General features: G+C 36.0%; 1 protein-coding gene across 7 annotated transcripts in view; it reads left to right on the plus strand.

Moving 5' to 3' along the window:
- Positions 1–27,418, plus strand: part of JAKMIP1 (janus kinase and microtubule interacting protein 1) — a 101,936-nt gene that overhangs the window by 27,851 nt on the left and 46,667 nt on the right. For all 7 annotated transcript variants that reach the window (XM_027891981.1, XM_027891982.1, XM_027891983.1 and 4 more), the window contains 7 exons: positions 218–712; positions 12,787–12,996; positions 13,668–13,787; positions 16,002–16,148; positions 16,726–16,866; positions 19,987–20,046; positions 27,270–27,398. In XM_027891981.1, coding sequence (XP_027747782.1) covers positions 218–712; positions 12,787–12,996; positions 13,668–13,787; positions 16,002–16,148; positions 16,726–16,866; positions 19,987–20,046; positions 27,270–27,398 — 1,302 coding nt within the window. The remainder of the gene's footprint in view (positions 1–217; positions 713–12,786; positions 12,997–13,667; positions 13,788–16,001; positions 16,149–16,725; positions 16,867–19,986; positions 20,047–27,269; positions 27,399–27,418) is intronic.

Here is a 27,418-nt window from a genome sequence, read left to right on the forward strand (position 1 = left end):
CAATTGCACATCCCCCTAGCACATTCCTGAACATGCACATGGCCTTTTCTCAGTCCTGATTCTCTATCTGTTTGTGGTATAGAAAGGTGTCAGGAGTGCAGTCTTTGATTTTGAATATTCAGGATAGGTTTTTAATAACCTTTTAGAAAAAGCTTCCTTGGTGACTTTTAAAAGAGTGGTAGTACTAGTTAATTGGTATTTTGTTTTGATGTTCCAGGTGGGAAAACTGAGAGAAAAAATCCAAGAGGTGAAACAAGAAAGGGAGCAGGAGCAGCACAAGCACACTGCCTACGTTTCTGAACTGAAAGCCAAGCTCCACGAGGAGAAAATGAAGGAACTTCAGAGTGTCAGAGAGCTACTGATCCGGCAGCACGAGCAGGAGGTGGCAAGAATGGTGAAAATCAAAGATGGTGAAATTCAGCGTTTGCAGTCAACAGTCAATGTCCTGCGGGACGGGGCGGCTGACAAAGTGAAGACGGCGCTGCTGAGCGAAGCAAAGGAGGAGGCTCGCAAGGCGTTCGACGGTGAACGAATGAAGTTGCAACAAGAAATCTTGGAGCTGAAATCTGGCAAAAAGCAGCTTGAAGAAGCTTTGAACAACATTATGCAGGCGGATAAAATGAAGGCTGCGGACCTGCGCACGGCTTATCAGTCCCACCAGGATGAGATCCATAGAATAAAGCGGGAATGCGAGAGAGAGATCCGCAGGCTGGTAAGTTCATTAAGTAATGCTGGTTATTTCAATTTATAGCAGGTATTTGTACGTTGCTGTTTGTGCACATAAATGCCAAGCAGTCTTTGGCAGTAAAATCTTTCATCAGTGCTGATTGCTCCTATGGACCACCATTTCCATGACTTTTTCCTCCTTACGGCTTGGCTCCATGGCTTACCCAACCACTTCAAAGCTTTACGTCCCACCAAAAGGAAATGAGTCAACCAATTCTTTCCAGGATGAATTTTCTCAACAGATTAAAGAAACAGACTTTTCCTTTCCTACCTGCTCAGCTGTACTCCCAGTGACCCAAACAAGTCAGGCATTGTCATTTGACAATGCAAGAACAACTCTGTGAGATGGCAAAGCTAACTCCTCATAGGGCACTAGATTTAAATTGGAGGAACTAATTGAGCTGAAACAAGACAATGTCTTTGCTTCTTCTACATCTTTATCCAGGTCATTCAATTTTAGTCATTGTTGCCCTTTTTTAAATTTCAAATTTTCCGTGTTTTTTCTATAGCAGCAGAAAAGTTAGGGCCTAGGACAGCAGGCTTTTTTTTCATGCTTCATAAACCCTAGGACTTCAGCACAGATGGCAGCCTATGCTGTTTGTGTAACATAAAAAACCAGGCTACATTTCATGACAGTGGGTGCCCCAAATATTTCAAATTATTCAGCTTTGTAAAATGTAAAGAATCTAAGATGTGCTGTACACAGTATTACATTTAGAGAGGTCCTAATCAAATGATACTTCTATTTGGCACCGTGATCTCTTCCATATGTATGTATATATCTAATTGATAATCTGCACAAACTAGCAGTACAATAGCTATGCAAATAAAATCTAAAATTATAATAAGGATAATATTTATCTTATGTGAAGAAATACAAACTTTAAATAGAATGAAACATCAGTTTCCTTAAGAAAATATCTTGTCAGTTTGCATTTGTACAGATATGACCTCTTATTTCTTGTATTCCTTAGGAAAAATTATGGTGAGGGCAAGCTACAAACATGTAATATCAGTTTAATGGTGGTGATTTTCTGTCTGAGACAATGAAAGCTTTTAATGCAGTTAATATTTATGCTTTAAATGAATTAGATGTTGATAAAGTCTCAGAGGTATTATTTCCTTCATTAATTAAAGACCACTGCAAAGACTGACAATGTGGAGTTTCTGCAAACATGGTTTCTTTCGTATTTTGTTCTGTATTATAATGTAGAATTCTAAAATCATGACTATGAAGTACAGGCTATTTTAAAAAGTGTTAATGAGGAGAGAAGGTTGATACATTCTGGTATGTGCTTTTCTGAAGAACATTTTCTAAATGAGTTTAATCTTCTCAAAGAGGGTTTTCTCAGTAAGAAATGGTGTGTTAAGGCACATAGTGGTGCACCCCAAATTCTATCATGCCAAGTTCCCCAATAAACTCCTTTGCCATGCCTTTGATTGGTATTTTAGGGGAAACACTTAATTCTTCTTCTTCAAGAGTAGAAGCTTTCAGACTTCTGCGGTGTAAGAATGATGAAGAAGGGCACTCTGTTTTCTGTGTGGCACCAAAAAAATCCTGTCAAGTCATTCAGAATTTTAATTGGAACCTTGCTGGGCCTCTGTTTTTCAGTACATCTAAAATGATGAACGTATTGGGGGAGTGTGTAGAACACTGTAGTTTCCTATTCCCGGCACCAGAGGAAGCCTGACGTTGGTCCCATGGGCTTTCATGAGAAATGTTTGTATCTTCCTTCAGAAGTCTGGTGCTCCCTTGTAGTACCTTGACTCCTTTTGTATAATGAATGTCAATTTTTGCATTAAATTGTATGATTTTTTTTTTTTTTTAAGGCAAGTGTTTCTTCTAGGAATTCATAGCAGTTTAGACAGTTGTTATTGCACAGGGCAGTCTTTAAATCTGGGGCAAGGTAAAAAATAGTGCAGGGTTCCTGGATGTTGCTCTGTTCCTTTGAGAGAGCAAGTGGGATTATAGAGTCTGATCATCAGGATATTTCCCTCTCCTTTCCCTTCCATTTTAATTAGTTCAAGGGATGCTTGCCTTCAATTTCAATTTAACCCTATCAAGTCCGGATTTGGGGTTCTCAGTTGGTTCCTACCTTAGTGGGATGAAATGGCAAGGATGTGACAGGCAGCGTTATTAATATTAGCATAGTTCTGTAACTGAGCTTCAATTAATGGGCTCTCTTGTATGTGTGTAGTGTTTTATGGCACTATTAAGAAACCAGCATCTTTGGGATTAACAACCTAAATGGGCTCTTCATACTATAATTCAAATTCAAATAGGGTAACTCAGGATGCAGTCTGTTTGTCTTGTCAGACTTGGCTTCTTTGTTTTGCATTTCAGATCACAAGTTACTTTTGCAAATGTATTTGTTATAGATATTGCAGCTGGAAAAAAAATCAGTAGTGTAGCCATTAATTGTAGTACCCATTACTAATTTGAATAAAATCTTTCAATTCTTGGCTGTTATCGAAAAATAAGTACTGAGAAAGGAAAATAGCAAAATCCATTGTTTATGCACGTATGGATACAATTGTACTGAGTATATAAACAGGTATGCTTGTATTGTATAAATGTCAGTGTTTTAGAAATATGATTAATCAATTATGAGATTGTCTTCATAGTTTTTAATGGAGCAATGAAAAATACCCGATAACCTCAATAGACGCAAGATTGAATGGGGAATAATAAGAGAAAGGAAAATAGCTATTTGTCAAAAAATATAAACCAATTTTTCTCTGTGCAGTATGAAATTATATTGGAATTTGTCAATTCCTCCAGCTGTCAATATAGCAGTGATATAAATGTTTTCATTAATTTAAGAAATTCTAATTGATGTGGATTTTATTCCCCCATCCCTCAAGAAAATATATTCTTGTTGTATATAGGCATCAACACAATATATTGTCAGCTAAGAAGCCAGAAATATAAATAGCTAGCAACAACCTGGAGAGACAAATGAAATAGATGTCTTAAAAATAAAGAGAGATCTTGAAAAATCAGATAAGAAAGCAAGAAAAGCTATTACTCTATTTTTTCAGCCCCTATTTTGACTCTGAACAGTTGTATTGTTCTATAGAATAAAAACTATGTTGGTGCAGATTCAGATACCTATAAATAGAACCAATATTAAAAACCAGTAAATGAAAGTAAAGGAAAAATATCAGAAATAGCAAACTAAAAATAATCTGCACTATTAGGAAAAATGTTAAAGCCTGTTTTTATGGATCAGTTTTGTTGTTTTTTTCTTTTTTTAAAGAAGGTATACAAAACCATAGTTGAATTTTTTGTTCATGGAGTTTCAATATCAATAGTCTCAAAGCACACATCCCGCTGAGGGCTGCATGTGCAAGCATGTACATACCTAAATAACACTGTGTCAACAGCCTTCTGTTTTAATGACATCCTTGAAAGGGATATGTCTGCTTTCCTTCTGAGGTAGACTTAATACGGACCTGACTACTGGTGACAAGTAGTTGAGTGTATTAAGTTATGTTTAAAAAGTAGCTTGAAGAGCAGAACTGCACTACAAAGGCATTTAATGTTTTAATTTAAATTTAGAAAAGTACACAAAATAACAGTTTGTTTCAGCCATCTTTTCTTAGGCCTTGATTAACCTTGCCATTTACCGGACTTACTTGGTTTTGAAGTCAGGTGTAAAGTTTTCAGGGGTAAGTAAAGTTTCTTTTGCCTAACATTGTTAAAATAGCGTCTTCACCTTGTTGGTGAGCTTTGGAAACAGACCAACCTTATTCTGTTACCAGCACAGCTGGGAAGGAAGACATGGCTATTAACTATATCATATTGGTTAGAGAAGGCCCTTATTTTGCAAGACATATTTTCCTAGGTACTGTTTTTGCAGAGATAAGAATAATGGACACTTTACAGCACTTGCCTTGGAAAATATATGCAAAAGCCCAGTCATTAAAAGAGTATTGAATTATGGCATCATTGATTCTACTCATTTACATTATTTCCTGAATGGGAAAGAAATTGAATGTTTATTTTGTGAACACTGTTAATGTAAACATAATATTTAAACTTTGAAATAATTAGTTGACACTTGCATCCTGCGTTTTGTGGTGTATGGTTTTAGTAAATATTATTTCTTTTATTGGAAAGGTTTTTACCGTCAAGCTATTCAACATCTAAATGCCATTGTGCACTGTTAAAATCTTTACACATACAGTATTCCTAAATGTTCTTAAACTGCTTGTATTGAAATTAATTGAAAGACTTACCTCACTTCAATGTAAAATAATCCCAGTTTTCTTAACCACAAAATCATTATAAAAGATTTCACTGAACTTACTACATGTACAATAAGGTCCTTGTTTAAGAGAGCACAGAGTACACCAGATGAATTAAATTTACATATTTCAATTGTATTTTCAAATAGCCTCATAAAAATTGTCCGAAGGGTAATGTGACAGTGCTGCCGATTCGTAGTTGCTAGGCAAAAAAATCCTCTTGCTGTTAATAGAATCAAAGTAAAAGAAATTGTTTTCACAGTGATTTTCAGAAGTTCCTGCTCAGCCGTGATTTATGGAGACAGGTGCACTGTCTAAGCATCCTTAGTCTCCTTAGTCCAAATTATCTTGCTGCATAAATTAAAAAACTCCTTCCAATGTGAAATCCTTCTTCTGTTTGGTGTTTGCCAAATATATATATAATGCAGTACATGGAAGAATATAATTCAAACTAATAGATTAAGCAGTTTTTAAAGATATAAATCAACTAAATTTGACTGAATCTTCAAGGGAGAAGCCCTCTTGTGGAATAAGCTTATATACCATTTATATTGATATTTTAAAATATTATAATTTCAGTTTTATATGTGTGTAACACTTCTTCTCATGATTTAAATGAAGCCTTCTGAAAGACTGAGGGTAACATCTTTTCAGAATTAAGAATTAGACTATTTCCGTTCAGGACAAAACAAAATTTCAAGTCTTGTCCTTCACAAATTCCTATTTTCTAAACTTGCACAACTCTTAATGTGTTTGTTTGTAAGTCCCTAGCGTATTATGTAGCATTGATATTCCGTATGTGAACTGTGATACCATACAATCATGGGAAAATTTAGCTGGTGAGGGTCCTCTAGAGGTCAGCTGGTCCAGTGTTCTGTTCAAAGCAGCACTGCCTTGAAAGTTGGATCAGCTTGATCTGGGCCTGCTCCAGTTCAATTTGAAGATCTCCCAAGCTGGAATTTGACAGTCTCTGTGACAGCCTACCCTGATGCCCAGTCACTGTGAAATTTCTTTCTTCCTCTTTCTGTAACTTTGATTGTCACTCCAATCCTTTTGCTCTGCATCTTGGAGAAACGTCTGCTTTGTTCATCCCTGTGTCCCCCTTGAGACAGCTGAAAGGGTGTCTGCAATTGTAATGCATCCTGCCTTCTTCCCTTGGCTGGCTGAGCGAGCCTGGCACCTTCACCCGTTCCTTGAATGCTGTGTGCTGCAGCCCCATAATGGTCTTACTGGCCTTCCTCCAATTATATGGCAATTATGCCAGTTTGTCAATACATTTTTTTTGGACTAGTGAGCCCAAAAGTGGTGTGGTTTCACAAGTGCTTAAGAAAAGGCTAGATCGCTTCCCTGTCCTTCTGGCTACACCCCTCCTGGTTTGGCACAGTATAAAGTTAACTTCAATCACTGCAAGCTCTCACCACTGACCCATATCCAACTTGCCCTACAGGACACCAAAGGCTCCTTTTTTCTTTCTTTTTCTTTATTCCCATTGCAGAGCTGGCAACTTCAATTGGCATCCAACCTTTTCTGTTGCAGGCAATTGAACTCTCCCAGGGGCAGGACATTGTATCTGTCTTAGGTTTTTTGGCTCATTTCTCCAATATGTCCGAGTCTTTCTGAATGGTGTTTCTGTCCTCTAGTGTAGTAACAGCTCCCCCAAATTTGGTATCATCCAAAAATTTGAGGAAGATGCATTCCATTTCTTCATCTGGGTAATTGATGAAGCTGTCGAAATGTGCTATTCCCTTTGGTTTTCAAAAGACAGAATTTAGAAGACAAAAAAAAACCAAACAAACAAACTTTTACATTCTAAGAGATTCAGCAACTCTTTTCCAGTAAAATGTGAAAAATAGTAGCAGTTTAACACTCCACCAAAAACCAACATTACATACTTTGCAATAGTGGCAACAATTTTCTAATAACATTCATGTTCTCCTGCATTCCCATTACTAGGATTTTGGCATTTTAAGGCAGTGAAATTCATATCTTTATGTTACATACAGCTCTGGGGGCAATGCAGAGACCTTTTATCTCTGAAAATTCTGGAGCACAGGGACACCAGTTGGCTGTTGTCGGGGCACTACCTGACCCTTCGCTGGCCTGAGGAGAAGGGTGGAGCCTGGCTTTGCTCACTTCACTTGTGCGGTGGCATGTACACAGGAGTTCTGATTCCTAATCAAAGTCTCAAATTTGGAAAGCTGAGCTTTGAATCATTCAGGGCAGTTGTTGGTTGGGTAGAGCCTGCTGTAGCCTGCTTCTTCTCAGCCACTCAAACCCGTGTGTATTTCACACACAGCTGCTGATATCAAATAGTAGTTGCTTCCCTGGATTTTGCCATCTGTTTGAGATGCGTGTTTCAGCTGCATTCCGAGGCTGAGCTAATCTCCTTCAAGGACTCTTCTATCACCTCCAGCATTGTAGGACTGCAAATAATACTTGGCTTTCTGTCCTCTCAGGAGCTAACAGGGCAGCATTCCAGCCAGACCTTGTTTTAGCCTGAACCAAACAGATATAATGAAACCTTTTTTTTACAGTGCAGGCTCAGCATTTCGTGTTTGTTCTTAGTATTTTCTAAGAAGTCTATTAGGGTAAGTAGGTCACAAATTTGACTTTTATATCTCTGTAAAAAGCACAGAAAAGTATTAAAAATCCACAAAAATCCTATGGTGTGCCACCTGGAGAAAAACATTCTAAAGTTTATTTTACTTAGTTCTGCTACATTTTTCATGTTTTTGACTACTTGTTCATTATAGCTCTGTCAATGAACACTTGGGATAGGTAACAGGAGAAATCCAGTTGTAGAGGTTGTAACTGGCTACAATAATGACTTTTGAGAAAGATGTGAGAAACCTGCTATCACTAAGTTCAAGAATTTTCTGCCAATATGGCATTTCTTGTATAATTTGTCAAAGCTTTTAATACGTGCCTTTCCTATGGGATTTAAACACTTTAAAAATATTGTGGAAAAAGCTATGGAAGAAGATATTGACTGTTGGTTTAGAAAAATTACACATTAAATTAAGTCATACTTACCTGTGTCTATGAGCCTCAATACTCCACTGAATGGCTGTCATGTTTTGTCCCATTTTCCCCCTAAGGTTTCTAAATAAGCAACAAACATTAATTTAACTAGCTGACCCTGTCTGGAATAGAGAATGCTATGCACAATGCTGGAGTATTTTAATTCTTCCCTCCAGGTAGGCTTTCAGCTTGGGATATTGTTGTTAGGTCTTAGTGTCCCTTTATAAATGTAAAAGGTGTTAATTCCATTTGGTTCAATCTTTACCTGCTTTTTTGAGTAGCATCTCCTTTTTGTTCTTCCTAGTAACCAGCAATTTCTGTAGTAACTAGCAATACCTCTTCTGTCAAGAAAACCCTTTTTTCAGTGTCAGGCATTTAGTATGAAGATTAATTACATTTCTTCTGGAGAAGAGCACTGTAGAATTTTTTTCTGCAGTTGGCCAGGAGATAAATTTGACAAGGATGGGTAAAGAGGAAATTCTTACACTTGGCAATGCTGCAGCTGGCTTTTTCCACTTTGGAAACTGGGTATGTCACTGCCTTGATAGATGTATCTTTAAATTCCCTGGGAATTTCTCTTTCAACTTTGTGAGAGGCTAAAGTTCCCCCAAAGGTCTCTGACTTTCTTTCACTGTAGCTGTTGAAGCGTGGAATAATTGGCAGGGGATACTTTTTCCAATGACTGGTTCAATTCTCTTTCATGTTTGATAAATATTATTAGAAGACTCATTTCTGCTCATTTCTCTCGGCTGTTAGGAGGCAGTTAGATACCTATTCTTGGAACCTGGGTAATTTTGACACAGCCTATAAATGCTAGCTCTTCTCGGCATAATGCAGGTAGTGTCTGTGTTCAGGACCTAACATGTGACAGCACAAAAACCATTAAGAATTGATATTTTAGAAAGCTCTAATTTTAACCAGGAGCTCCAGAGTTACTTATGCTACTCAAGGTGATTTCTCAGTAATTTCCCTCTGCATGTGCTTGTGAATGATCTTATTTTCTTTAAAATAGTCTTTCAGAGGGTATTTCTGCTACTTTTCTTCTCAAGGCATATAATTGAAAACATGTTCTAACCTCCTGTTGCTTCACTGCCTTCCTATCACAGATTTTTTTGTATTGCATTGTACCATGCTTAATTGTATAAAAAAAATTCACTATTCTAAAATGCTTTAATATCTATACAAAACAGAATGTAAGAGAGTTCATGTGACCCTATTTTACTTTGTGGCTGCGGAAAGTGGGCAAATTTGTTTTAAACTGAGAACAAATTTGAAGCCAAAGCAGCCAGTTGGAAGGAGGAGATTAGTGCAGTCAGGTTCCAGTAGCCACATGTTGTTCCTTCAAGTAGGAACAGTGTCGTGGAGGAAAACATGAAAATGCTTCCTAATTTGATCAGCTGAAGTGTTTCTGTGCCTGTAAGCTTTCTTTCCAACTCTATCACTTAGTCTAATAAAAAATATTACTTCTCTTTTAGACCATGTAGATTCTTAGACAATCTTGGCTGTGATAGTGTTGCTTCCATAACATGTGCTTGATCAAAATAGCAAGCAGTAGGAAAGCTTTACTAATCCATTTGGATTTTCATTTGCTTAATGGAAGATACTCTTCTCCCCACTAAAAGAGAGACATGTAATACATGGTATAATACACATACCTAATGCATACCTAATTATATTAGGCTGTTTTCCTTTATGTTGCCAAATTTTTTTTCTGTCATGTAACAAAATATGGCTCCAGTGGTTCTCTAGTGGGACAGAACTGACACAGAGATTTTGAGCTTTTACAACTATTAGAATATATAAGACTAGACTGAAGTCTTTTGTGAGTGGTTGACCTTTCTTCTGTGGCAGCTTGTGTTCACTTTAAACCTAAACCATCTTTTTCCTAGACATGTACCACCTCTTTCATTGCCTCCTGGGCCCTTGACCTGCCATCTCTCCCACGTGGAACTGAGGAATGTTGCATTGCTGTAAAATATTACTCTTCCCTTTTTTCCCCACTCTGGAGCAATTTGTATTCTCTGTTGAGAAAGCAGGCATGGAGAATGAACAAATTTGCTCTTTACTGTGAAAGTCTGTAAAAGTAGTAAGTTCTTTTGGTCAGGAATTGGGGTAAATATAATAAAAATTGAGACATCAACTAGGTGGACATAGTTACACCGGATAAATAAAGGGTGTACCTGTTCCCTTGAAGACAGGAGAATTTTATTGATCCCCAGGCTTCTGAAACAGAACTTAGAGGTGTTCTTGATGTAGTTCTATTTGTCTTTATCAGTTCGTGGAAAGTTAGTTGGTTTGAAATTCTTTTTTCTGGTAGTTCGTGCTTATAAAATAGTGCTGTTGCAATGGTCTGTGTATTTGTGTGTGTGCACACATGAAAATGTTTACAGGAGTAAGAAGTTCTCTAGTGTTTACCTGCAACTTAAAATAAACTAGGTTGGTAGTCATTACAATTATATTACTATTTTTAATTATTTTCAATGTCTCAAAGATTTTTCTATTTGACTGAAACATGGGGTGTTTGAGTTTGTTTTTTTTCTGAAAGTTTCACCACATGTAGGTTTTATGGTGGGAAAAAGACTAGTAAGAAGAGCAGAGGAGAATTCTGTCTTCCCTAACCTCCACCCAGAGCCATGCTCTTTCATGGCATTTCTCTCTTAATCTGGGCGAGCCTGTGTGATCAATGGAAGTGTGTGAGGAGGGTGACATGGGCGTGACTGCACTGGTCACATCTGTTTCAAACGATCAGTTCAGCAAGTAGCTGACACATTGAGATTATTGCTTTCTATTTTCTTCCAACTTAAAACATAAGCAATTGCATTTACCATCGAAGTTGCAGAGTTTTATAGAGTATGAAATATACTACTAATTGGGTAACTGAAATTACAGCTGCCTATGTGAACTTGGGTCTTCTTATTAAATGTTTGCCTTGCATGGACAAATTCCTGTGTCAGCTCTATGGATGTTCAGTGCAAACACCTGTGTGACTGAAAGTGAAACTGTCCACAGTATTTAGTTACATGACATTTTTTCCTCCCAACGGCTCCCTGATAGATCACTGTGCATGACAGATAGTATTCAGTAAATGAAGCAGCTGCTTAATTTTTGTCATTGTTGTTCACTCCACAGTCCCTCTGAAACCCTGCATGTTGCAAATTCTTCCATTAATAAAAACTGCATTCTTTTCCTGCAAGTCCTTTTTGGCATACTTGAAAGCCTCACAAATGTGAATTCACGTACTGGGAAGTATTAGGGTTTTTTACTGTGTGAGGAGTTGGGATCCAGCAACTTTTCCACATCAGAAAAGAAATCTCCATCAGAACCAATCGTCAGCTCCAGTTAGAACTAAGAAGTAGTCTAGACCAGATTATTCACTTCAAATCTGGCCTTTTTATCTTTGATCATGGTTCAGCCAGACCATCTCCTACCACTCAGATTCTTTACATAAATGCAATTCACGTGCTTTGTAGGCTGTGAAAGGATTAACGAAAGAATCCTGAAGAAGCAAATTGCATCCAATCATGTAATCTCATTGTATTAATCCTGTACATCACTTAGATTGAACTATAAATTACTTCTAACACTTCCTTTTTTTTTTTTTTTTTTTTTTTTTTTTTTTTTTTTTTTTTTTTTTTTTTTTTTTTTTTTTTTTTTTTTTTTTTTTTTTTTTTTTTTTTTTTTTTTTTTTTTTTTTTTTTTTTTTTTTTAATCTTTTTTTCTTTTGGTGTAACTTGAAATAAAGGACTACTATGGATGTAGGACTATAATAAACAAGTGTATGATTTAACAAGTTCATGCTTTCATTTTATTTTTCCAAGTAAGGTTATAATAGCCTTATTTTCTGTTGGTCATGAAAACAGTTTTGTAAAGTGAAGGAGATACAGCACAGCTCCAACAAATATATTGTGAATGGTTAACATTCCTTTTAAGAAATCTGTTTCTATAGTAACTGCTGCAGATTGTCACTTCCTCTAGGATTTGGAATAGTACCAAAGTGAATTTAACACTGATGCTGTGAGGGACAAATCCTATGAGAGCTGCAGTAGATCACTGTGAGCACTGTGCTTTATTTGGTATGGAGATGTATGAACACACAGTTCAGTAACCATAGAGGGTGTTTAAGAACTATTTCTTCCTACCCTTTATTCTAATGCTCTGTGTGCTTTTACTTTTTTCTTCTGCACAAAGACTAGTCCTCATTTGAATCTTATAACAAGACCACATAAAATACATAGGTATGCTTAAGAATTTCAGTTTTAATATTTTGTATGCATACACTACTAATTTTTAAATGTCTGTGAAGAGATTCATCACATGTGATTTTCACTAATAAAGAGGGAGTCAATATGGGGCAAATGTTTATGGCTCAAGCTTTGAAACAAAGCCCAGGTAAGTTTTAAAAGGAGTGTTCGTCTTATCTTGTACTAGCCCTCTTCCTTCGGCAAAATAGTGAGGGGAGATTTTTCTTCTTACAAAAGTGTGTGCCCAGATGAAGTGGATGTTTGCAGTGCTTTTGTATTCTGTTTCACTGTATCTTTGCATCTGATATTTGTTACTTGAGTTGAAACTGTACCAAGCAAACTCAAGATCAAGTGAAAGCTGAAACTTGTCTAAGGACAGAGCAAAAGGCTTTAGAAGAGATACGTTTTCTTTTTTTGGCAACCACAGTTTGGGTGCTGATATAATTCTGACAGAAGCAGAACTTTGTTTCTGCAAGTTTGTGGGTATGCAATCAGTGAGCAGTTGGGGATGTTACAGAAACTTCCTTCTTGCATTATTTCTTTCCAGATGGACGAGATAAAAGGCAAAGACAGGGTCATTCTAGCTCTGGAGAAAGACCTTGGTGTCCAGGCAGGCCATACACAGAAACTGCTCCTTCAGAAGGAAGCTTTGGATGAACAGCTTGTCCAAGTGAAGGAGGCAGAACGATACCACAGTAGTCCTAAGAGAGAGCTTCCTGCAGGAGTGGGGGATATCTCTGAACTCATGGGAAGTCCGGTAAGAACATTGTTTTTTCTTCAAATGTTCGACACAGGATTATTGCTGCCTGGGTGTTCACACTGAGTTTGTGGTTACTTTTAAAATACTGCAAGGACCAGTTAATTTTTAAATGGCCCTGCACTGCACTGTGCTGTTTCACTGATATTTTATAAATTCCTTGGGCTTCATAAATTGCAAAGAATGTTGAAAAATATGTGGATTAAGAACTTTTAGAATTTACATTGTGATCTTCAACTGCGAGCCCCAATATTTTCTTACCATCTCATTACTTTAGGAATATTGTAACTATTGGCAAATAGATAGTGTACTTCTCAAAACTTGACCCATGTGATTTTAGTCTGTGTCCCATGCACTAGAATTGTTGTAGCTGAGAATAAGAAATCTGGTGAGAAGTAACCTGTTATACATGCAATGTTATTTATCTACCAGTTTGGTTTTGGTGGTTTTTGTTTGTTTGTTTTAATTTTTAGACCTTTACATACATATAACATTTTCACAGGTTGTTATTGTTTAGTGTTTCAGTTAATTAAAGCGAGTTTTCCAGACACTGATGTTCGAGTGTATTTTAAATTAACACAATGTACTTGCTAAGCCATGATATTAAACTAAGGATAGTCAAATATTTTTTAAAAGATAATTTTATATGTCTATATGTTTTTGATGTAAAGGAGCAGCATTTGGATGAACGAGATGTGCGGAGATTTCAGTTAAAAATCGCTGAATTGAATGCTGTAATAAGGAAGCTGGAAGACAGAAATACTCTCCTAGCAGATGAAAGAAATGAACTGGTAAATTAATTAGTAATAACACAGATGGTGACTGGAAGGGCATCTGTATGGCAAAAGATTTAATGTTGGAAAGTCAGTGTTATAAATAATTTACAAATTAGTCCTGTTGGTTTCAATCAATTATATCTAAATATAACAGATTTCTATAGAAATTAATCTTGTGATCATAGGAGACATGGATGGAATCTTTCTTGTTCCTCAAAAATAAAATTGTACAGATTTATTTTGGGGTCATTGTAATGGTATCTTGCCTGTGGCACTGTGTAAGGATGTTGTGTAAAACATGCATAATCTGAGCACTTAAATTACTGAATTAATATTTTTGAAATTTGACATTGTTTTTATGACAAGCTTACATTAGCTAGGAGTTAAAAAGGCTTTCTTGTGTTAGGGATGAAATGTCTGCCATTTCTCAAGGGAAATCTCTTAAGTAGGTGAAATTATCCTAGGAGAGGGATAGTAACTTACAAAAGAAAGGATATGACATGAATTTTAAGAATGAATTTTATTAGCTTACTACTTAATTGCTTGTACTGAGGTTAATGGTAAAACTCCCATTGACTGCAATGGGAGGTGAGTTTCACAACAGGAATTTTTACACATGTCCTATATTGCCCTAATTCTAGTGGTAGTAGAAAAGATTTTCCATTCTAAACAGATGGAACCTATGTATCTCATTGTAAAATAATTCTATTATGTGTGGTGAGGTCTGAAGTGGTGCCATATGTCAGTCCTATAGATGAGTGAAACATTGAAATCTTCCTCCTTGCTTTGTCAGACAGCTCTTCATGTTCAGATAAGAAGGCTTTGCTTTACAATAAAGGGACTTGATTTAGTTATGACATCTCAGTGATTATCAGAAGATCTAAATCTTGAAATTTTCTTGTCCAACATATTGCCTGAATCTATATTAATAAATATGAACAGTTAAACAATGCTAGACTAAATTTGAATGAATTTAGAAAATAATTGTGTCTTTTTCATCTTCAAATACTTGTATAGTCTAAACAGCCCATTCATAGGACAAAAAGTGATTTCTTGTTAAGAATTTAGGTTTCTTGGCATAAGAAAAACATGTGTTTTAGCCTGGGTATACTTTGTGTCATTTTTCCTACTTAGCCTTGCTGTTTGTTGTTTTGGATTTTTAGCCCCTCTCTTTTCCTGGTTCAGTTGCTTTTCTCTGCCCTATACTCTCAAGAACATCTTGCCTTTTTTTTTCAAGATAATTCAGCCTCCTAATTCTTTCTGTGGGCATAAGTAATTCAAAACATCCCTGAAGAAATCTGAAGTACTGCAACATGTATCATTCAGAGTGTCCCTCTAGATGGTGGGCATGTATGACTCAGTCAAGTACTCCTCTTGATTCTTGATTTAGAGAAATAAGAAATATATTTTGGAAGAGATATGGAGTAGGTTTGATCATATTGTAGGACAATATTGCATAAAATAATATCAGTCGTATCAGTAAGGCCGCATGATTAAGCCCTATGAAAAATAATTGTGTTTTGGGAATGAAACAGACAAGCAAATATTTAGTGAAATTATCTCAGGGATAATTTTCTCATTTCCAGTTAAAATGCAGTAAATTTAAAAATCTTTTGACTGGGAAAAATTAGATTTTTTTTTTCCAAACAAAGCAGCTCATTAAATAAAAAGAGTGAAATATTGAATACACACAAATACAAGCAAGAGCAGCAATTTTCTTTGTGTAATTGTCTAACATTGTAAAACCACAGGAACAAAACTGAGCAGCTTGAAAATGTCAGCAGAATGCTGAGACTGAATCTGTGCCCTCTGGCTGACTTTCTCATTGCTCTAATTACACATTAGGTGAAGGGTTTTTTAAAGTAGAGGAGGAAGAGTGTCCTCCTGCTAAGGGATAATTGGTGAGAACAACTTGCTTGGAGACCTAGTTGGTCACAAGAAGCTTATATATGTTGAGATTAGTTTGTAAAGAAATCACTGTTACGGATCATCATAAGTGCCTGCCAAGAGAAAAACCCAGTGACCAGATCTAGTGTTTTGGTAGGCTGTAAAAAAAGGCCATGCCTTATTAGTTCAGACTCCTGTAGTTCTTAGTTCAGCAGTAGTCTGTATCAGATGCACTTAGCAAAAGAGCTAAACTTTCTGAATGAAGAAAGGCAAGTGAAAACACATCTATTTCTTCTTTCCTACTGTGGTAACCTAAGCACAGCTAACTTTGTTCCTTTACAGCTGAAACGTTCGCGGGAGACAGAAAGTCAGCTGAAGCCTTTAGTAGAAAAAAATAAGAGGATGAGCAAAAAAAATGATGATATGTTGCAAAGTATCCAGAGAATGGAAGAAAAAATAAAAAATCTATCAAGGGAAAATGCAGAACTGGTAAGTAATGGTCTCTGTCATGTTACAAGAATACATTGCACACATCTACTTTGAGATAGAAGTGCCTGAGAGGCTTTTATTCCAACTCAAACAGATCAGTCCACAGTGGGATGGTGCAACTGTCAAATACAGACAATGCAGGTGAATATTCATATTCTAAATTCAGAGTGACATGTGCTTTGTGTTGTATCAATTCACAGTGATTAAGGAAAAGGATCAAAGATAGATAAAATGCTTTTGCAGGCTATAAAAAGATATGACTAAAAATCAACTTTAATAAATACTGTTTTAATTATTAGAAGTCAGAACTAAATTTGAATGCATATACTATGCTAGATCATTGAGTTCACTTGTCTGCTAATTTTTCTGTGTACTTTGATTCTGTTTTAAAAAATATCTTATGTGAGAGATTAACACTAGGGCATATAGAATATGTACTTTTTTTGATTGAAAGGGACCTTGTGTTGTAGTGGAATATGTGCTGATGAATCTGAAGAATTCTTGATCGCTACATCATACATGAGAATTTTCCTCTAGTTACAGCAAGACACTTTAAGATATTATTTTTTTTTTTTAGAAAGAGAAGTTATCTGCACAACCAGCGCTGAAGAGGCACACATCTTTGAATGATCTCAGCAGCACACGAGAGGAACAAGAAATTGAATTCCTTAGACTGCAAGTCAAAGAACAACAGCATGTTATTGATGATCTCACAGTGGTAATGTTTATGACTGGTATACACATGTGCATGCACACACATCTATAGACAAGCTAAAGATCTGAGAGGAATGTTTTAACTCCAGTTGTGGTAGTAATACAGAAATAGTTTTTTGGTGTCAAAGGGTTCTTGTTATTTCTCAGGTAGTGAATGAATTTCTTTGGAATGTGTATGAATCTTTGTATTATAAAATATTTACCTATTATGAGCTGCTCATGAAGAAAGTGCATCATCATTCCATTATTTACTTGCCAAACTGGGTGCCAACAGCTGAGGAACTTGAGGAAAGGACACTTTCCAAAATTTAATGACTCATGTGTTGAATGTAAATCCCGGTGCAAACCCAAGCACTAGAACTTCTCCTAAAAGAAAGGAGTGTGCATGATGGCAATAATTTCCCCTGGCTAAGCATCTCTAACTGAGCTGACCACACTAGCTGTCCTTGCACAAATGGGGAGAAATATGCGCGGTTCATCAAACCAAAGGCAGCAGCGTGATTTAGCGTTACAGTTGCACAGCTGCTACCTTCTGACTCTGAAGGTTCCTTAAGATGATGTGTATAGATGTTTGCACTATTTGATCAGGAATGTTTCAAGTTGTTTTAGAGGTGTCTAGTGCTTTTAAGTGCAATTTATGATACCCTCTTCTGGTGCTGGCAGAAATTCTATATCAAATCTGAGAGACCTTTGCCCTTCTGGAGCAGCATCTGGAACTCAGGCAGACTCAGACATCTCAAATGGCACTACTGACAGTTACAAAATGATAAAATGAATTTAAGAGCATTCTGTCTAAATAGAAAATGAAACAATTGGATGCAGCTTTGAAAATAAAAATAGAGGATCCAAACAGATGTGTTATTGCTGTATCTGGAACATTGTCTCTATTCTTGGCAGTTCCCTGAGATTTTGACCTAGGACTTTTCTCTGAAATCAGTGCCAAAGGTTGATGTCTGAGTGCATTCTCCAGTGGTACAGTGTTCTAAGCAGTAGGATGTTACTCAGAGACTCTGATGTAGGGTCTAGTTCACAAAGCAATGCTGCTTTACCTTCCAAATACAACTGTACAGGCAGGGAAGGTGATATGATATGAAATGTGCAGTATATGACAGATATAACCTCTTATATTTCAGTGTAAAGTGGGTGTGAAAGGACTTTTTTTTACTGTCTCAGATAGTGATGTGAGGAAATATAATGTATCCTGACTTTGATCAAATAGTATTAACTTGTGTTTAGTGTGAAAGTGAAATAAATAAATATTTTAAAATATGGTTTCATTTTTTGCTGTTTTTCCTATTTACATATACTATTCCACTTGCAGAAATATGTAAAATTATTAACTAGGATACTGCTTTGGTTGTCAGTACAAACTAATTGAGGTTTTACCGTCTATGTGAATGCAGTGGAATTCTGCAGTTCATTACGCTTTTGAGCTATCTTTTCTGGCCCAAACCACACCTCTAGAGAATACAAATGTATCATAGTTATCAAGAATGACTCAAATGTCCCATACCTGATTAATATAAGAATCATCAGCTTAAGTCCAGCTGAGACCAATATGATACACAGAAATAAGAACATTAGTCTTAGGCAACAAGGTTGTCTGAACTGATTAACAGTGTCCTCTGTTGGATATCTTTGATGCTGTTGAAATCATGCCAACCTGAATTCTCCCACAACAGTGGTGTTCTGGTTAATTCTTAAAAGGAAAGCTTAGATGATTGCAAAGCATGCTAGTGGCTTTTAATTGGCGCTATCACTGTTCTGGTAGCTTGATGTATTATTGAGATAGCAGATTAATCAGTCTTCTTACAAACAGGATTAGAAACAGGAAGGACTGGAGTTTTGAAAGTGTTTATTCATTCTGCACTGAAGTGAGATGAGAGGAAAGTCCATCTGTTTGGACACCTGCCTGGGAGGCAGGAGACCCCAGTTAACGTAACTTAACTATGTACCTTAGAAGACAGGATTTTTGTTCAACAGCATAAAATGTTACTGTCTGATTTCAGCTTTAGCTTAAAATGTTATAATATTCTACAGCTTGAAATACCTGCACCATTCTACCTTGGCAGTCATTACTATTTCTATTTTTCAAACCCCATGTATTCAAGATGCTATATAAATTGTGCTTTTCTCAATTATTTTTTGTTTTCCAAAACTTCATTCCTGAAAAATGTGCTCATAATTAATTGTGTTGTATTTTCCACTGGGAGCTTCCTATTTGTCCAGTTTCTGAACTGAATGTAAAGCAAATAACTCTGAATAGAAAAATACCATGCAGTGAGTAATAATTGCTAGAGAAGCACTTGGAACTGCAATCAGTCTTTTAAAAACAGAGATGCTGCAAACAAAGATGCAGAGCTAAGGAAAGAATCAGGAAAAAACAAGAAGACAGAGCACCTGCCTCCTGTGTTGTTGGGGTTTTTTTGCTTGCTCCTTTGCATTGCTCCTTTGCTTGCGCCTTTTACCTTCTCTTCTTCCTCTTCTTTGGAATTCAAGGCACTGTTCTTGGATTCAGATAAATCTTGCATTTCCAGTCATAACCTCCTCATATTACTGTATAGTTAGTTGTGAACTTGTACCGAAGTCTAAGTAGAAAAAAGACACTGGCCAAGTTGACATAGACTGAGAATGCCTTTGGATTTGAGACTTTTGCCCTACAAGGATAAGTCGCATGTAACACTGCACGTTACATGCTTGTATATCAGAGTATGCCTGATATAATGACTTGTAATTACTAAGACTGGACTAATTTTTGGCTACGGACCTGCTTCTTCAGGATGGTTGAACACAGGAGTGAGACTGTAAATTCTGTTTCCATAGTGAGCTTCTTGGTAAAAGAGTCAAAGGAACTGTCAGAAATCTGTGCCCAGTATTTAACAAAGCCTTTTCTTGCCAACTTGCCATCAAATGCTTGAAGGATATGGCTGAAGGTTTGTTTGCTAAAGGGATAAAGCTGCAGTGCAGGGTGGTGTTCTATCAGCACAGTGTTATTCTAAAGGATAAAGACATTGTGTTAGCTTTACCACTGGCTTTAAGAAAATGTTAATGACATTTCTGTGTTAGACATATCTAAGTATAGTTTTAAAACAAACCCATACCAAAATGTTCTCTTTCCTTCTAGGAAAGAGAACGGTTATTGCGGTCTAAAAAACAGAGGAGGAAAAGTCTGAAGCCTCCAAAGGTGAGCAAACCTTCGGTTTTTAATGCATTTCTGTTGTTGTGAACAACACATGTTTCAAATACCACCTGAATTTAAAGCTCTACTTATTGGGAAAAAAACATATAATTTCTCTGGTGAGTGCATAATATTTTTAGGATAAATCAGGAGCTGCAAGTTTTGTACTGCACACAAGTGATCTTGTTTTGGGGTTTGTTTTAAACAAACAATAAAATTACACTTTTAATGTACCTTTGATTTTTATTGTAACATGTGCTTAAAATAATTAATTTGCTGAATAATGTTTTTCTGTGAAGCTGATCATTAGCAACATGGAGCATGTGAGAGGAGGGAAATGGGCTAAGAGGGAAAAAATGGAAGTGAAGAGTGGAGATATCATTATCATTTATATGGTAGCTTAAGATACATGTCATAAATGGGTGCCTGTTGTCAGTGTGTTCTGCATAGTCTATTCCTGGTGACCTCCAGGTGGTGCTTTTTTATTGCTCTGCATTCTCTTAATGCCTGTATTCTGAAAAATGCATTCTTTGGGATTCTCTGTTTCACTGGTAGTTTCTTCAAATTTTACTTCTAATAAGGATGTGTCTTTTAGATGGTAAAAAAGAAAAAAATTCAAAAGTAACAACAGATCTTGCCAAATATGTTTGCAACAACTGTAAACCTTTCTTGATGTAGTATAACTGGAAGTTTGTGTGTTGAGAGCAAGTATGTTAAATTGTATATGTGTATGTAACTTATACTGTTTTTTTTTATTGTCCTCTCTAATAAGTAGCTTTTATCTGACTTTAAGTTAAATATGTAGGGTCTTTTGCTAAATTATAAATTTCCTAATGAAACAGAGCTAGTTAATTTAATTTTTAGGCATTGATAACTGGTGGTGCTAATTTCTATAAGCTGAAAACTTCAATGAATATGCATTTATATCCTAAAAATCTATGTTAATAGAACTTCAGCTGATGTAGACTCTGTACCCTTTCCTTTTACGTATTTTGTCTTGAGCAATCTGATGCTTTTGTTGTGTCTTCTTTTGCTTACTGAACAAAGCAAGAGTTGAACAACTTGAGGATTGGAGAGAATGTGAATGATACTATTAAAAAATTTGTGGTAGTGCTGTTCTTTGTGTGCTAAGAGTACTATAATTGGTGGAATTCTGTAGAGTTTACTGCAGAATGAGTAGCAGAGTTAGTAGGGGTGTGCTTCTTATTTAGGCTATGATAGATACTTTAGAAGAAAAAAAATTATCAGTAGCACAGTTTTCCTGTAGTTTTTTTCTTATAAAAAAATCTCTGCAGAATGAGTTCATCTCTTACTCAGATGAGCTGTTGAGATTGTACCGTTGTTACAGCCTCTTTCAAGAATCCAGAGGAAAATGGTAGAATTTATTTAACCAAGCATTGCAAATGTTTGCTAGATGTCAACGGACGTGAGATACAGACATCTCACTCTGGGCAAAATGTTAACATTAAATGGTTGGAAATAGATATGCAAACAGGCCGTATGAGTTTTGTCCTAAAATTGCCTGTTACTCTCCATGGATTATAAAAACAGTCTAAGATGAGTTGCTTTATATACAGGCATGCACAGCGTAAGTGTATTTCTTTCTATGATCTGTATAATATCTTTATACCATAAAATGATATAACCTGTAGAGAATAGTAGTGAAATTATGGATGTATCTGTCCCAGCCAAACACTTGGAATAAGAAATTACTGATCTGTATCATTGGCTTTGCTTTTCTAAGGATTGTTAAATGCCAAATTAGCATTAACACAGGGAATTATCAAGTTGGGCTGTGAGTTGTATCTATTTTCAGATGTGTCCCACTTCCCTTGGCAAATTGAAAGATGAAATAACTCATGAGAATGATGTTTCATGAAAGTGCTCAGATAAGCTCAGACTAGAAAGTATGGAAAGGTTCATTTTTTGTTTTAATAACCATGAACTTGGTGCACAGTACATGATTTTCACTCATCTACTGCTGCAGTTTCTCCTAAACTTCTGCACTTCAACTTCTTTCATTTCAGAGGTGCTCTGCCTGCACAGTACCTGTGGTTCTTTCTGATATGAGTATTTTCCTGGCAGTGATTCCTGTTATCTGGAGCAGAATCCATGGCATGTCTTTCTCCATCTTTGAGACAGATTGTGTGAATGATCTACCAGGCTGGTCCAGCAGCCTTTACAGCCCTGAACATCAGTTCAGCTGAGAAGCTTTTGAAAATTTTAATTTTATGTTTTTGTTTTGTTTTTTACTCCTATAATTAGATGTCTGTGTTATTTCTGGAGCTCTGTAGGCGCACTAGGTTACTGTTGCTAATGTGGCTTTGACTGAGCACTCTTTAATTCCCAGTGGGGGATAGGAGTCCATGGAACAATGCTGGCAACTTGCTCTGGTTTCCTGAGGAAAGGAGCAGCCAAGTGGGATGGGCTTTATAACTTCTGTGGTTGCCAGGTGTTTAATGTAGTGACTCTGTATAGTCAGGTACTGAAGGACAGTTTTTTCCTGAGGTGAAGCAGCCTAAACTGGTAGAGGTTGGTTGGTTTTTTATATTAATGGGCCATTGGACTTGCTAGAAAAAAGATTGTGATTCACCAGGTGAATCTTCTGCTGTTTCAAGCATAATTTTTTTCAAGGAGCTTATTTTAAATTTCTTTTTTTCCCCCCATCTTTTGTGGTGAAATAACTAAGAAACTTCAGAAACAGTATTTTTTATGTTTTGTTTATTTTTGACACGTAGAATGGAGTTACAGTGATTCCATGACTGATGGAGTCATGCATTTAAAATAAGATATATTTGCCCAGCTTATTTGGAAACTGCAGGACTCTACGGATTTATGTCTTTATTTCATCTTTAATAAATAAACAATATTGGTGGTAGTGGAAAGTCTGCACACTGCTGTGATGGAGTTCATATTTCTTGTTTTATATTTTTCTTTTTTTCTCTGCCTCTGTGCTTTGGTGTGCCTGTATTTTTCTGGCTGCCAAGAAATGACATATAAGCATGAAGGTAAGAAGTTACTGATTAGCACATCTGATTGCATTACAAGGAAATATATCTTAGATCATTTTCATCATGTTCAATTAAATACTTGAAAATGAGACATTTAAATGTAAAATGAAACTACTTTAGCAACAGAGAAATCAGATTATATTGAAATTTGCATATAATGTAGTCTATGAGTCACTATTGATTTATAGCATTGTAAACTTTGATGTTTACTGAGCACCATACTTCAGTTGATGCATTAATACTTGAGTTATAAAAACCTAATGCATAATTTTACTTTAAAATTATGTGAGAACATTGATGTAAATCTACATGAAAAATACTTGCTATTAAATGCATGGCAGTAGTCAGTGGAAATTAGAATTCAAATCAGAATTTTTCAGGAATATACATGACTATTTTCTCAGTTAAGAACTTGTGATTTATAAATAACAAATGTATATGACAAGTCAATATAAAAGAATCTCTAAGTCGTTGGGAATGTTCCCATTTTTAAGAAAAGTTTGAGTGAAACTTGAATTTACATAATGTAGAGTTACAAAAATCCAACAAGTATAGTATGTTTCTATATACTTTTCAAAGACTATTGTGATTCAGCTTTTCAGCTACATGTGAAATCTCCCTTGGAGTTGATGTATTTATTGATGCTTTAGTATTTATTACAGTGTTTATCAACAACTGTATGACTCAGATGTATTTTTTTTCCCCATTTTTTCTTTCTCTACAGCTGTTCCCTTGCCAGTTAATTTGTTCTGTTTTTGCAATCAGTTCTTGTGACTAGTTACTTCAGATACTTAGATGATCAGCAATAAAAACTGCTATTTTTTAATTATGTTAAGAAGCAATTCATACATGTGCAAGAAATATTCAATGACTAAATACCTTATCTCTAATGCCATGGAAAGTGTCTGCTTCACCAAGTGATAAATGTATAGGATCTCTAAAAAGGAAGGAGTCTTTAAAATATCTCCAGATATTACAGGCAGTCTGTGTAGCATTCAACAGGTTTTGACTTTTAACTCTCCTTTGAGTGTTGGGGTTTTTTTAGTGTAATGGGAAATACTAATTTTCTTTCATAATTCCCTCACATCTAATAATCAAGTGATTTATTTATTTATATATGCAAAATAATTTCCCCCTCCTTTTGCTACTAGTGCAGTGTTTAAAGGCAGGTAAGTATCTGTTGTCGCAGGAATGTCATCACTTTCAAAATCTCAAACCTATGTACATTTATGTAAAATCAAACCCGCTGTTGTTTGGCTATTTTATTTTCACTCCTTGAAACAGCATGTGTAGGTGTGTGCCTGGAGGATGAAAGGAAGACATATACTTAACCTGAGCTACCTAAGTGATTGATTGTAAGGCAGAGGTGTAGCAAAAAAATCCCATGGGCATGGTAGGTCTTATTGTCAATTTTAATTAAGCTGCTCCTGACCATGATGGTGCTGGGTTCTGTATATGACAATAAATTGGAGTTTTGTCATTTTTGAGGCCAAACACGCTTGAAGCAGAAGGTATGAGCAGGGTCAGCTGTTCTTCTGTTGTCTGAGTTGCTTCAAAAGCACATGGTGGTTCTGAGCTCCATCCACAGGCAAGCAGGTGTGGGCAGAGGAGCAGGGTACAGAAGAGTCAGCTTAAGAGTCTGTATGAAGCTTCTGAGTTTGCTTTCAGAATCTTTGAGTAAAGTGTATCTGCACTGCAAAGTGAGGATGTGGTTTTATTTGAAATCTCTTGGGTTTTGTTTACTTGACACCATCTTCTTTACCTTCCAAAAATTTAGCTTCATCTTTAAGAAACTGTATATGTGCCTTATTTTGGAGTCAAAAAAGTGAGTTAAACTTTCAACTTGTGTTGTAAACTTGTCGTCCTTACAACTTGAAGATAGCACCATTTCTTTAGCGCTATTTTTGACTTTCAATATTTATCTGAAGTGTTACTGTTAGATAGTTGTAGGCTGCAACCAGTATTCAGTGCAGGAGAAATGCTGAATGGGCCATCTCCCAGGGACTAATTGCACCTCTGTTTTTGTGGTAAACCTTTGTACTTATGAAAGAGGAGTCTGAAATGTTTGTAATTTAAGTGTGAGAGAACACATTAGCTTTCTGGATAAGTGTTTATATTTTTAGAATACAACTTAAACCTATTCCACGTGTCCTTTGTTTTGTTAAGTAGGAAAGAAAGGTAAACTGATGAATGCTGGTGGGAAGGATTGAATTATCCCAGGGAACTGTTTGTCTTAAGTGTCTTAGACACAGGCTGTTGAAAGGATCACAGTGCTTCCTAAACAACTGAAAAAAGAGTAATGTGTCTTTACATCACTGTAGCACTATAACTACAATCCTTTTTCTTTTCTTCTGCATACACAAAGTAGTGGTCTAGTAGCTCGCAAAAGGAGAATTGTTTCTAAAGGTTGTTCAGAAGCTCTTTGCCTTTTGTGCTGCATCATTTTTATATGCATGCATATGGATAAGCATAGTCTGTTTAGAAAGGATGTGGCTTTTTGTGGTTTTGTGGGGTTTTTTTGGAGTGCATAACATCTTTTCAAGAAGAGATTTGATTAGAACTTGTTCATTTAAATATGTGGACCGAATGACACTTTTAAAGTACTGATAGAAGGGCTCATCTTAAGTGAAGCAATTAAGTGATTCAGGACAGGGTCTTGGAGCTGTCTTTGGCAGTTGGAGTGGAATAAGCTGTACTGTGAAACTATTATGTAGTTGTTCAGCTTAGGAGTAATGAGGCTGTGACCTGGTGGACCGTGGTGACCAGGGCTGCAGACTGGAAATGGAGCACATGGTGTCATGCATGCAGGCACAAAGTCACACTTATAAGCTTGATTTTATGGGACTACTTAAATCAAGATAGAGTATTTTGGCTGTTGATGAGATCTGTGCCGAGCTAAAAGAATATAGGAAGCATTACAGGGCTTTGTTAGAAAGTGAAGATGATACTTATGTAGACATACTGGAAAAGTCTCTAAAGTTAGATAAGTCTAGAAGATGGCAGGGAAGGGAAAATATCTGGAATTTATCATGAGATATGGCATTATATATAAAACAAAAACTTTCAGAACCTTGAATTAAACTGATAGCTCAGAATCCCACTCAGCAAGTTTGGCTTTGCTGAAATGTAGGATTCATGATGTTTGAAAAAACAACTGATAACATTTTTCATTCTTTAAGCTACTTTAATGAACAAGGTATTATCTTCTCACATACAACCTGTGATTTATATTTAAAAGAATACCAAGTAACACACTGGAACATCAAGATACGTGACTCAGCATCAAGCAGTGGCAAAAAATATACAGACAGATAGACAAATCTTTCTTCATCTTCTTACAGCACCTCTCTCCACAAGCCTCCTGTCTAGGATGCTTCATAACCTGACTTCATTTTTCCAGCAACACTCTTTTAAAAAATTTTCTAATTTTCTTGCTTCTCTGAAATTGTGTTGGGTCATTAAAATTCTTGTGTGGTGTAAAAAGTCATACTTTCTAATAACATTTAATATTTTCTATTTTGGAAGGAAAAATACTTGAAAAACTGTTTTTTCTAATTAAATGTGTAAGTAAATTTTTTTTTGGAACAGTGGTGTTTCCATGGAACTTTCCTGCTTTCTGAGCATATGTTAGGAAATTGATGGAAAGGGAATCTCCTAAAATAGTGAGGTTTTACATAAAATATGACATTTTCACAATTAATATTGTACTATTTGCTACCACTGACTCCTCATTTTCTCTAATTTTCTGAAAGCATTCATGTAATTGATAACATTGTGTAAAATTTTTAAAATATGCAGTGAAATGCTGATTTTCCCCAGGCATGTATTTTTGATTAGTCTTAATACTGGAGCAAACTCTTTGAAAAAAATTGAGAATGATGGTATTGAAAAAATAAATGGTAAGCGGTAGTTTATACTTTTAAGTCGGGGATTGCAAAATAGCTATTATAAATTAATCTGTCTTCTCTTTTTACAGTTAGTATGAACAATTAAACTTGTTCCACATTGGAACAAATGTGAACATTGGAACAATGTACAGTTCAGTTCTTGGAGATTCTTACAGAAATGATGTTGAAAATGTAGCTCATTCGATCAGAGAACAAGAGTTTATGGTGGAGTTTTTTTTTCTTCCTAAATACTAAAATGATCAGGGAAGACCTTGGGTCATTGGGATTTTCCAGCTGTTTTGCTAGTAACTGAAAAACCCTAATTTTTCAGAGGCATGTTGTGGAGACGTTTTTTGGATTTGATGAAGAATCTCTTGATTCGGAAACATCATCTGTAACTTCATACAACACAGATAAAACAGACAGGACACCAGCAACACCAGAAGAAGATTTGGAAGATGTAAGTAACACTGATTTGTT

Source organism: Empidonax traillii, unplaced genomic scaffold (genome assembly GCF_003031625.1).
Source record: "Empidonax traillii isolate 1590-97213 ecotype Southwest subspecies unplaced genomic scaffold, ASM303162v1 scaffold336:size770142, whole genome shotgun sequence".
Taxonomy (NCBI): domain Eukaryota; kingdom Metazoa; phylum Chordata; class Aves; order Passeriformes; family Tyrannidae; genus Empidonax; species Empidonax traillii.